Here is an 11,598-nt window from a genome sequence, read left to right as displayed (position 1 = left end):
AGATATGATTTGACTTATGGGCGCAATCATCAGTTCTGAATTTTAGTTATTACTTTGATCATTATTTGTATGCATGCACTTGCTTTATGCTTTAAAGTTTAAACAACGGCTACCGACGGTGCATGATTTACAAAATTATCACGAATCGTCCTTCAGGTTTTTTTGTGACACTAATAGTCTTTCAGGTTATCATCTATCCATCAAAATGGTCATTCTAGTTAATTTCCGTCAAAACTAACGTTAAAAAATCACTGCCCATTCGACCAAACCCAACCCTCAGAACTCTGTTTGGGTCCTTCCATTTTGGCGCCCCAGTATATAACCAGTCTTGAAAAGTAAATTCTAAAGAAATTGAAACAATCCAAGCTCAACAGAAAGACCAACAATGGAGAACTCCAGAGAAAGACTAAATTCATGCTCATGGATCAATATGAAATATAGAAGAAGTCCTGCAAATTCATTATCGATGGCACATCAAATACTGAGTCCTCAATAGTTTTTTGAGTACTGATGTGATTCTATAGTTTTTGAACATCCAGTACGAAACAGAGGATGACTAAGACTTCATTTATAGCTGCAAATCTCAATGTGGCTGGCAATTTCTTCACACCTAATTATGGTTACCCTTCAGTACCAAGCTAAGCTTTTGCAGAGTGTCTTAATCTTGTGGCTAATTGCTTGTAGTTCTCCTCATTCATTATGATTACATAGCTAGCTCAACTCTGTTTCTTTCTTATTTTTCTTTTTCTTTGGTCTTCTTTTCCCCTTCTGCTTTCCTGTATAAAGGCACACAATGCAACAATTAGAGCAAGCTCTTTGATTCTCTGGAGTGCCCTCAAATCCTCACACTCCTTAGTTAAAAAAGCTTCACCCCTAGAATGGCAGCCCCTGATGCTTTCCTCTTGGCCTTTGTTTTAGGCGTTCTATGTACCCTAGCTACTTAGTTCTTCTACCTCCTCTAACCAACACCACAACAACAACCCCACACACACCCTCTCCCCCCTCCCCCCCGGGTATTAATGATTGGGTTCCTTTTTCTTTTCAATTTTCGCTTGGTTTTTAATTCTAAATTCTCTCTCTCTCTCTCGTGGCCTTCATGGTGTACCTAGCGCCACTGTAATCTCTCTCTGTCTCTGTCTCTTTCATGCATCGTCTATAATTGTTGTCTAACTTTTTGCTTGAGCTTGGATTGTTTCAATTTATTTAGAATTTACTTTGCAAGATTGGTTATATACTTATATACTGAGGCGCCAAAATGGAAGGACCCAGGAGGAAATGGAGGGACAGAGTTCTGAGGGTTGGGTTTGGTTGATTGGGCAGTGATTTTTTAACGTTAGTTTTGACAGAAATTAACTAGAATGACCATTTTGATGGATAGATGATAATCTAAAAGACTATTAGTGTTACAAAAAAACTTGAAGGACAATTCGCGATAATTTTATAAACATGAAAGACTATTTGTGATAAAAAAAACCTTCCTTTTATTCTATCTTTATCTGCTGAAAGAAAGTAATGAAGTTGATGGGGAATTTAAGATAAGTTGACGTTCAATATACTAATTTTTATTATGGGTTACTTTCCTAGCCGGCTCTGCCACTAAAGGCGATGATAACACATAAGACAAACATATATAGATCCAAAACAAAAAAGTTAATATAATAAGAGATGATTTTTTTCATAGTACAAAAAATATTAATTCATGTCCACGTGTATGACAAATAGATCATTTGTGGGCTTTGTTTGAATTTACAGTTAATTGTGATGATGTGAGTTAGTAGTTATAGCACAGTATTTATTTATTTTAGTTTTATTTTAAAATATTAATTTATTGTATTTCTTTTCATTAAAAAATAGATCAATTGGCGCTGGCGGGGAGAACGGAGTTAAAGCCAAGCCCATTCGAGCGCGGAATCTATCCGAAACAGAGATGAGGCCCACATGCGTTATCATGGGCCCCACAGAAGCATTTCACGCCTCACACTGACTGAATGGCACTAAGCTACTGTGCTGGTGTCGACAAACTCGTATCGAGTCGTCAGGTCTTTTCCCGAAACTTCCACAAACCTCCCTGTTTTTGATTCTGAGCTGATCAAATATAGGGCCCACTTAAGCAAAAGCAGATTCCATATCCACCGTCGATCGCACGAACGTATAAGATTATTTCGTAACTCTGCCGCTATAAATAATCCCTCGCACCGAATCCATTTCTTATTTCCAATTGAGCCAAACAAAAAACTTCCCGATCTTGAAAAGCCCTTGTTATTTGTGATCTCACTTGCAAAGAGAAAACAATGGCCACCGCCAGCAGCGAGGTAATTGAGTTTCGAGTCTCCTACTTCTTCATTTTTGGATTTCTGGTTTGGCACAACTCTGTGTTTGTTTGCTTGGATCTTAAGCAACTTTTTGTTTTTCTGAATATTTGTTGTTGCAGAAAGGGATAGAGATCAACAAGGAGAAAGAGTTGAAGCACCTAGGGATTTTTAGGGTTGTGGCGATTCACACTCTGGTGTGCTTGTCAAATCTGTACGATTACGCGAAGCAGAACTCTGGGCCTCTGAGATCGACGGTTGGGACTGTGGAGGGTGCTGTCACCGCCGTTGTTGGTCCTGTTTACCGGAAATTCAAGGGCGTCCCTGACGATGTCCTTGCTTTTCTCGACACCAAGGTACTGTGTTATTTTTTTTTTTCTAATTACAATGAAATGTAATAAAATTGTTGAGATTTGAATTAATCAGATGGAAACGAGTAATTGATTTGTTTTGTTTTAGTTTACCTGAAATCATATATTCATGATGATGATAATCAGTAATTGTTTACAAATTTTTTGGTTTTTTTCCTGATGCGGTGAATTGATAAGTTAATTTGTCAAGGTAGCTTTCAAATTCCTCTACTTGTTGCCCTCGGATTAGAATAAAAAGATGATGTGTTTTTGGGAAACGGATGTTTGTGTCGGATCAAAGTAAAAGTTATGGTCCTCCTGATATCCTTTGTGAATCGATGTTAAGAGTGATATCTGCCTGGTTTGAACACATGTTTGTGCTTTTGCTTATGCCCGCGGTTTTTACTTGTGGTGTGGTGTTTTGTGTCTGGATTTGTGCCCTGATTTTTACTAGCCCCGTGGTATCTATTGTAATGAGACTGATAAAGTAGATCATTCAAGGACCATTGCCAAACTTTCGTGGATAATTGATGCTTCTGACCCATTCTCTTTTTGGTAACAAACACTTAATGATCCTAGTACCTTTGGTTAAGGAGTCATAGGTTACATGTGCTACAGTTTCTTTTATGGTAGTTCGTGTTCTGTGCCCTTGTGCTGTCTTACATTCATAAATAATCGATTTTGATGAAGGCTTCATAGATGTCCATAGGTATGGGTAAGTTTTTATTTTTTTTTAAAGCAATTGACATATTCTGAAAATATTAATCGTTTTGTTTATTTATTTTCACAGGTAGATCAAGCCGCAGGCAAGTTTGATAAGCATGCTCCTCCATTGGCTAAGCAGGTTGCGAGCCAAACGCATGTTTTGATCCAAAAAACATTGGAAAAAGGCCAGAAGTTTGTAAAAGAGGCTCAAACTGGGGGTCCGCGCTCAGCAATTCATTATGCAGCTACAGAATATAAGCAGTTTGTCCTAAACCAATCTGTGAAGTTGTGGGTTGGACTGAACCAGTATCCTTCCATCCACAAAGTGGCAGAGAAGGCTGCACCAACTGCTGCCCAGTGGTCCGACAAATACAACCGCACCGTAAAGGACTTCACTCGGAAGGGTTATGCCATCTTCGGCTATTTACCCTTGGTTCCGATTGATGAGATATCCAAAGCAGTTGAGAAGGGTGAGGCAAAGAAGAAAGAAAATGCGGCTGTGCCTGTTTTGCATTCCTCTGATTCCTCTGATTCAGATTGAATAAGTCTCTGCCTCAGGTTGTTACAATCTGTCGTTGGCTTCTACAAGTCGTTTGGTATTTAAGAAATTTAAGATAGGGTTCGTTGGGAGAAGAAATGTTGATCTACTTAGCTTAGCTAGCGACTATGTAAATGATTTCTAGACCCTCTAAACTTTTTTCGAGTTATGAAATGGTTTAGCCAACAATGGCATGCACGTATCTAGATATCGGCTCTCTAGTCCGGTGCATATTAAGACCTACTTGGATAGGTTCTTCAATATCTGTTGGAAGTTTCTTCAACAAAGTAGATTGCCCTGTTGCATACTAGGTTTAATATGATGAAAAATGAGTGCATTTGCATGTGTGGATGAGTGGCCTGTGGAAGCAAAATGAAAAGCAGTATTTTTGACGTACTGGCTTTAAGTTCTTCAATTTTTTTGAAGGACGCTGATTTTCCGAATTCTTCTTTTGTTCACTTACACAATCTTGTATGTTATAGTAAAATGTATTGAAAAATAAAAGGGAGTGTAAGGGGATCAAAGGGGAAAATCAAGAAATTATCGATCTTGAGTCTGAGCAAAATCATTTTCTTCACTGTTGATAATTTGGTCTCAATGGTAATATTTTGGCACTAAGAGGAAATCAAGAATGTCAAAATGTTCTTAATCAAATATTTGGCTCTAGACGAATGAGATCAACCAATTGAGTTATAATACTCCACAGGCAAATTACAATCTGCATTGATTTTGAATGCGTTACTGACAATTTTTCTTTTGAGCTCGGTCCATGGATTGAAGTCCAAACTATCCAATTACAAGAATGTTAGTAGAAACTCAATTGTTAGGTTAGTCGGGAAGTTGGGAAAAAAACAGTTGTTAGGTAAGTTGGGAAGGCTGCACTTGACATTGCTCCTAACTAAACCTTCTTTTATTTCGTATTGTCTGCATAAGCCCGAACCAAAGCGAATGGCATCCCTAGATTGGTATGGTACTAAATATATAAAAAAAAATTATAGAATTCACATGAAGTGAAAAGTTGTTCATCCACAACACAACAGTTACACGGACTCTTATTCAAACAGAGACCAGTCTTGAGGAAAGCAATAAAACCAAACAACACTTTTGCAGCAACACTGAATTCCAACTGCAACAGAAACCTCCAAGTGATTATGCAACTGCAACAAGGAAAGAAAACCAATGAGCATCATTCATCCCATAACATATCAAACACAACTTGAGATCTCAAACACTAATATTTTCAAGGTTACGAAAGCCTGAAGAAATCATATACAGTGATTAGATCACAAATGCAAGGAAATGTAATCTTTTACCCTCTTTTACATAATGTATATAGTGCATAAAAATGATTATAATGCAAATGAAACCGACAGTTTCTCTAATTACGCAAAAACTGTTAGGGAAAATGGTGGTTCCTAACCTTTCCGTCCAAAAGAACCAGATCCTTACCTAGGAGAAGGGTCAAATCAATAACAAATAAGAATTTTGAAATGGGAAATTTAGAACTAACAACAACAAAACAATCATATAGCGAATGCTTCAATGACAAGTGCAATGCCAAAATGCACTCCCCTAAGCACAAGCTTTGGAGCCTTTAGCATTGCATTTGGATGAAGAAACCTCCAAAGACAAAATTGGGCTCAATTCTCTCAGAGGCCACAACAACATTTCAAAGAGCTTCAACACAATCCCAATCATGAAATAGAAACCCACAATGTCCTTGAAACTGTCAAAGAAGCAAACCTTATATGCACTCATTTAGTTCTGGAGGTGACAGGGTCAGTGCTGTGTTGGAGGAGATCATCGTAGGGGTCCCTCCGGCCGGCAACCTGGCTAATTTGGGCATCCCAACGAAGCTGCGAATTGTGGCGCTCGAAGGTCCAAAAGCCATAGGGACGGAGAGGTAGGGCCCACATCTCCTTGGTCTTGTTGCACTGGTCCTTCACCGCATACACATGCTCTCTGAATTTCCTATCCCTCTCCTTAGGGTCCTCCATTAGCTTCAGTATCAGATTCTCAGCAAACTCCATTACAAACCCCATCTTCTCACTCTCCCTGAAAAACGTTAACCTAAAAAAACTTAGCTCTGCTCAGTGTTTCCACAAGCCCTAATTTTATACAATTTAAACTATTCGCAGGAAAGCCGATTCAGCTATTAGATTCTATAGGGTTCTGGTACTTTCTTTTCTTCTCTAACATTTTCTAGGCAACCAAACTGATCGAAAACTCGCGAAATGGAAATTTCCAGATGTGTACTGTAAGCAATTGATTTAGAAACCGATCTAAGCTGTGATTAAACTAAATAAAATGAAAATCAATCAAAAATTATAACAGAATTGAAGATAAGAATCGATTGGGGAGCTTACCTGGTGCTTGATTTACAAATTTCCTACGCAGCTCACCGTGTTTGGCAACGATTTTTTGGGGGTCAAATCAAATCCAGCAGAAATAAAACTTTTTCCTTCTTCTTTTTACACTATTTTATGTATGGGTCGTATTTTCTTGGGCCAAGGCTTATCCGCGTATTTTCTTTTTTCTTTGGGCCGATGCAAAAACTTCAATTGGGCCAAGAACTTTGAGTGAATTTAAAATTTGAACATAGTTGCATTTTTGTGATTTATTTTCTTCTTTAATCAGCAAGAAGCCATAATCCCATCTTAAGTTGAAAACTTGTTACTCTTCTTTAAGACTGATAACCTAATCAACTAATATCTCTTTCTTTTGCACTACAAGTGTTAGAGCTCAAATTATGAACCCTTTTCTTTTTCTTTTTTTCTTTTTTTATCGGTACAAACAGAAAGTGAGAGTCAAATTCTTGTTATAGTCATAAGTGAGTAAGTAAATTTACTATTAAAATCATCCGTCACATAGCGATTGTTATAATACTTACCAATGATTACATTGTCCACAGCTTAGTGATTAAGGTAAGATCGGTCCACAGCTTATGATTTTCTTTTATTTCCTTTGCTATTGTTGATACAGCTGGCCATTCCCATATCTAACCAAACACATTCAAGAATTTGAGCAGAGCTTCCCAAACTATACCCACAAGTTTTTAGCTACCACCCCACCCCTACTATACAAGAAGCACTGATTTAGCCAACAAGCAGCCCTCAAAAGCAGTGTCTGTTACTTGCTTATTTAGGTAGTCGAAACTCAAAAAGAGGAGTTCGAGTAGGCAGAAGGGCATTGAATGGGCATCATCTTTTGAAGAAACTGTTAGCCTCTGCATCAGAAAACTTCCATGTCAACTGGCTTAAAAAAGCATACAATTAACTCCAACCATCAAAAATAAATTTAAAGTTTTTAAAAACAGATCAAAGAGAAGCAAACAGCAACAGCAAAAACAGAGTGACGTTCATGTATCATCCAGTAGAGACAAATATATTTTCAAGGCTGACATCTACTACATACATGGAGATAAAAGTTTCAGTTACATTACATCAAACTTTGTTTTTTTTTGGTTTTTGGCTTTAAATTTCCAATGCTCCTAAGAGTGGTAATAAGATTCTATATATTCAAATAAGATCTGTTTCGTCTTTGGAAACTCTCAGACAATCAGACAAAAGGCTTTTGAGAACAGTGAACGTCATTTTGTACTTGTCTTTAGACCAAAATTCAGACTTTGCAAAGCAGCAAAGCTGGGTCACCTGCTCAGCTCTGTAGTCTACACCCTTTGGTTTTTCACCTGCTATTCTTAAAAACCTAGCAAACACTTGACTTTGCCATGTGACCATGACTTACAATTAAAGGTTTTACATCTGCAATCTAATTGCTTGATATAATTTTGAAACCCATCTGATTTCAACTAGGGCTTGGAGTTGGACCACCCACTCAACATCAAAGGTTTTATTTTAGCCTAAAAAAAAGGAAAAAGGACAATGTGAGTTAGGTCAATTGGCCAAAGTAGTGTGTATACCGCACTCAAATTCAATTCATTTTTCGTACATTAAAGTAGTTTAAAATATCGCATTGTAAAAAGGAAAAAGGGAAAAGATGTATAACAAGTGCGCTCCCACAAGGAGGAGGAGTTGATGTTGTTCTAATTTTTCTCCCACTTGAATTGGCTTTGTGAACCCAAATGACTCAACCCCAAAAACAGCCATATACCCACCACTTGCAAATTGCATATCTTTTTCCCCACTGCCACTAACTTCAATTCCCCTTTCCTTTTTCATTTTGTTTTTTAAAATTTTAAATTCGTTTCTTTTTTTACTTTTTTCTTTATTGTTCTTGGTCAATCACTTAAATGTTTCTGACTCCTTTTGACCACCTAAAAGCAAGTGAAAAAGCTAAAGGAGGACAGTAGAAGAAGAAGGCGATAATTAAACTTTGCTCATTTGGTGTCCGCCTCACAAGCACAACAACAACTTGCTCATTGGCATTGCTGCTCCCTCTCTCTCTCTCTTTCTTTCATGCACTCATGCAAAGTAATTACTCCATGAGCTGTAAAAAATCCGAATTTCGAATCTAATTTTCCTTTCTTTTGCATCCAAGATAACACTACCATAACTTTACCCTAAAGTTAACCCAATTTCTCAGATTTACATTTGCATCCAAATACAAATAACATTTTTGAAATGGGAAAGTTTAGCTATGGTAGCTTTGGGGTGTCATGCATCCAAATCAAATATTTTTGGAAAGTTTTTGAACCTTGGAAATTTCCCATTCCCAAGACCCAGTGACCAAACTCACAACTACCAAAATTACAGTTGACCAATTTTTGTAAAAACACATGTAACCCCAAAACAACAAGAGAAGAAAGAACATTTGAATTTTCATGAATTTTGGATATTTGTTTAACCGAAATTAAGGCTAGAGTTGCTCTATAGTACCCGAAAGAAAAAAAAAAAAAAAAAAAAAGGAAAAAAAAACCTCACAGGAAAAAGAAAAAAGTCCCTTGCTTCCCCTCAAAGATCCCCCTCTGTACAACAAAGGGTGAACAAAATTTCCAACGGCCATAATTAACTTAACATATATATTTCCACAAAAACGGCCTCGTTCTCTTTTTCCTTTTTTCCGCTTGGTCTTAATGCACATTTTCCTGCCGTTACCGTTACCGTCCCCGTTACGGTTACGGTCGTCGTTTTTTTTTTTTTAACTCTCAGCCATTTCGTCATCACCCCCATTGACAGGTCCGTCACCGTCAGCACCATCACCCTCCTCATCCACCCACCTCTCCACGGCGGCGCACTCAGCCTTGTGGCGCAGCTTCCAATCCAGCGCCTGACAGGCACGTGAGCAGTAGTTCACGGCCCCACACACCGAACACCGACGAAATTCGTGCCTCCTAGTCTCCGGCCTCCCACACCCCACGTGCGAGCAAAGCCTCAAACCCGGTCCAGGCGAACCCTCCCGAGCGGCGAACCACTCTCCCAAAAACCGGTTCGCCGGGTGCATCTCTGGAGCGGGCACGTTGCACCCGAAGTCGCTAAGCAGCGGGCAGCCCGACCCGGTCAGGTGCCCCAGCTGAGGATGAGGGTGAGGATGTGGGTGCGGGAGTGGGGTCCACGTCAGCAGCTGCCGCATGGGCACTCCCGAGGCTGCCGCAGACGACAAAACCGCTGCCAGCTCACGCGCGTTGGCCTGGACCAGAAACCGTCTCCCTTCCGTTATGTTTTGACGGACTCCGTAACCGTCCTGCAGGCAGTGGCCGAGCTCGCGCAGCGCGTCGATGTGTCCAAGAAACGCCGCACGCGCGCACAGCGCTACCCCAGCCCGGAGGTCCTTGTCGTTTTTGGAGCCGCCGCTACCGTTGAACTGAATGACAGCGAGCGAGTAGAGTGCCGGCGCGTGAGAGCCAATCGCCGCCTTGGCCATGAGCGAGGCTCCGCTCCCTCGGTTTTGCAAACAATAGAAGCGAATCTGCAGAGATGAGGAATATTAATAAATTAATAACAAATAATAATGTGAAGGAATGTTCATAAAACTGGATTTAATTAAAATTAATCAATCAATTTAATGAGATTTTTTTTTGGGGGGTTGTTTCTGAGAGTGAACTGACCATGCCGAGAGTGTAGCAGGCCTCGACGTTGCCGGCATCGGCGCAGAGCTTTAAGAATCGGTGAGCCGACTCGGACCAGTTCTTGGCTTTGAGGACGAACGTCTTCGGTGAAGCTTTGGAGACCACCAGAGAATGGAGAGCTAAACCGTTTAATCTCTTGCATCTGTTAACAAGAATTCACACCATCCAATCCAATTATCAGTTACTTCCGTTAGATTTTAAAAAAAAAAGAAAAAGAAGAAATTAAAAGACACACTCCACACCACACACCACGTATCTCTAACCACCCGAACCTCCCAACTGGAAAACAATTTCCTCCAAATACAAAACAAAAAGGAAATTAGGAAAATTCCAGGATTGAAAACGTACGTTATCGAGGCGCTGATGAAATCGGAAGGGGAATTGGCGGTGGAGCTGAGTTTGGAGAGAATTAGAATGAGGAGGTCGTCGGGTAAAGAGTCGAACAAATCGACCGACGCCGACGACGAAGAGGAGGAGGAGGAGCGTTCTCTGCCGGTAGTTGTCTCCGGTGAGAGTTTATTCCGTTTCCGGCAGACACAACGTTCTCCGGCGAAGTCCTTCTTCCTCTTCTTCTGAAAGCACACATCTCCTGCTCCTCCGACTCTAGGATAGCAAACCCCACCCCTTGTTCTCATGTTTATGGCTTAGAGAGAGATTACGGAATGGAGAAAGCCAAGTGAGGGCCTTATATACGAAAAGCCAAGAACAAAACCAAAAGCAGCAACGACACACAGCCGAATGCTCTCTCTCTCTCTCTCTCTCTCTCTCTCTCTCCTCTCTTCCTTTCTTAACAAATAAATATAAATATATTTGAAGCGACTACTAAAACACACATTTAATAAACATAACGTCCCTATTCACAACTTCAGCCCCTGGAGTTGTTCGTATTTACGGTCAAACCGAGTTGACCCAGATCCGTTCGTCTGTCTCTCGTCGGTTTGTTTTGGCTTTTCACTCTCCCCTGTACTTAAAGAAAATAAATAAATAAATAAATTTAAAGAGAGTGAGAGAGAAAGAAATAAAAATCCTTCTCCCTTGTCTGCACGCTTTTGAAGTTTGAACCCAAACCCAAGCCCACCCCAACACAAACACATACACACTCTTTTTCTTTTTTCTTTTTTCTTTTTTCTTTTTTTTCTTTTTTTTTTTCGGAAATTAAAATTTATTTATGAGAGAAGAAGAAGAAGAAGAAAATGAAGATGAAGATGAAGAGCCTTTTTCCCCTGTATCTGCTCTGGTTCCTTTTTAAATGTTTGTTGTTGTTGGTACAGGTCAGGTGGCTGTCTTTTTTTTCACTCCTTTTTCTCTTCTTTCTTCCCCTAAAAATATATCTCTCAATAATTTTATTTCTAATTCGTGTCCAAGGCAGTTAATTTTGTTACCGGTAAAAAACCTAAACTTGGGGTTACTCTCCTGTTATTTACAAATTTCACACACGGTAAAAACACCTGAACTCCCGTGTCAATCCACTGGCGCACTTCGTCTGATGGAGCGTGGATAATACGCGTTCGGTGTGAAGACGGGGAAATCGCTGTCTTTTTAACAAACTTCAGGTAGCAAAATCTGCGCACTCGTAGAAGACCCATCCAAATGAAGGTCAAACGTATGAATCAGCACTTACACAGGTTCAGTTACTCTTCTTTGTTTTACTTGTCTTTTTCCCTTCTTCTT

The 11,598-nt window shown here is 39.7% G+C and overlaps 3 protein-coding genes across 4 annotated transcripts; 1 reads left to right on the top strand and 2 right to left on the bottom strand.

The window, feature by feature from the left end:
- Positions 2,020–4,340, top strand: LOC18790213 (REF/SRPP-like protein At1g67360). Its single transcript, XM_007223800.2, has 3 exons — positions 2,020–2,312; positions 2,432–2,665; positions 3,450–4,340. Exons 1-3 carry the CDS (start codon positions 2,292–2,294, stop codon positions 3,903–3,905), a joined length of 711 nt encoding a protein of 236 aa, XP_007223862.1. The 5' UTR covers positions 2,020–2,291; the 3' UTR covers positions 3,906–4,340.
- Positions 4,791–6,380, bottom strand: LOC18789253. 2 transcript variants are annotated; one of them, XM_020553565.1, is made up of 4 exons: positions 6,269–6,380; positions 5,646–5,957; positions 5,323–5,351; positions 4,791–5,059 (listed from the first exon to the last, which is right to left on the bottom strand). In XM_020553565.1, the coding sequence occupies exon 2, from the start codon at positions 5,942–5,944 to the stop codon at positions 5,657–5,659; it is 288 nt and encodes a 95-aa protein (XP_020409154.1). In that variant the 5' UTR covers positions 5,945–5,957; positions 6,269–6,380; the 3' UTR covers positions 4,791–5,059; positions 5,323–5,351; positions 5,646–5,656. The 2 variants fall into 2 exon arrangements, with proteins under 2 accessions (XP_020409154.1, XP_007223798.1); XM_007223736.2 differs by lacking the exon at positions 5,323–5,351.
- LOC18789196 (F-box protein At1g67340) lies at positions 8,470–11,114 on the bottom strand. Its single transcript, XM_007222713.2, has 3 exons — positions 10,276–11,114; positions 9,907–10,069; positions 8,470–9,767 (listed from the first exon to the last, which is right to left on the bottom strand). Exons 1-3 carry the CDS (start codon positions 10,560–10,562, stop codon positions 9,000–9,002), a joined length of 1,218 nt encoding a protein of 405 aa, XP_007222775.1. The 5' UTR covers positions 10,563–11,114; the 3' UTR covers positions 8,470–8,999.

Source organism: Prunus persica, chromosome G1, assembly GCF_000346465.2.
Source record: "Prunus persica cultivar Lovell chromosome G1, Prunus_persica_NCBIv2, whole genome shotgun sequence".
NCBI lineage: Eukaryota > Viridiplantae > Streptophyta > Magnoliopsida > Rosales > Rosaceae > Prunus > Prunus persica.
Note: the sequence above shows the minus strand (reverse complement) of the source record. Positions and strands in the feature narration are given on the sequence as shown.

Bases quoted from the DNA above. Each gene is read 5' to 3' on its own strand.
- LOC18790213 (XM_007223800.2), top strand. From the start codon at position 2,292: ATGGCCACCGCCAGCAGCGAG. The intron at 2,313-2,431 runs GTAATTGAGTTT...TTGTTGTTGCAG, and splicing joins TGGCCACCGCCAGCAGCGAG to AAAGGGATAGAGATCAACAA. The intron at 2,666-3,449 runs GTACTGTGTTAT...TTATTTTCACAG, and splicing joins TTGCTTTTCTCGACACCAAG to GTAGATCAAGCCGCAGGCAA.
- LOC18789253 (XM_020553565.1), bottom strand. From the start codon at position 5,944: ATGGGGTTTGTAATGGAGTTTGCTGAGAATCTGATACTGAAGCTAATG.
- LOC18789196 (XM_007222713.2), bottom strand. From the start codon at position 10,562: ATGAGAACAAGGGGTGGGGTTTGCTATCCTAGAGTCGGAGGAGCAGGA. The intron at 10,070-10,275 runs GTACGTTTTCAA...TCTTGTTAACAG, and splicing joins TTCATCAGCGCCTCGATAAC to ATGCAAGAGATTAAACGGTT. The intron at 9,768-9,906 runs GTCAGTTCACTC...TCATCTCTGCAG, and splicing joins CCTGCTACACTCTCGGCATG to ATTCGCTTCTATTGTTTGCA.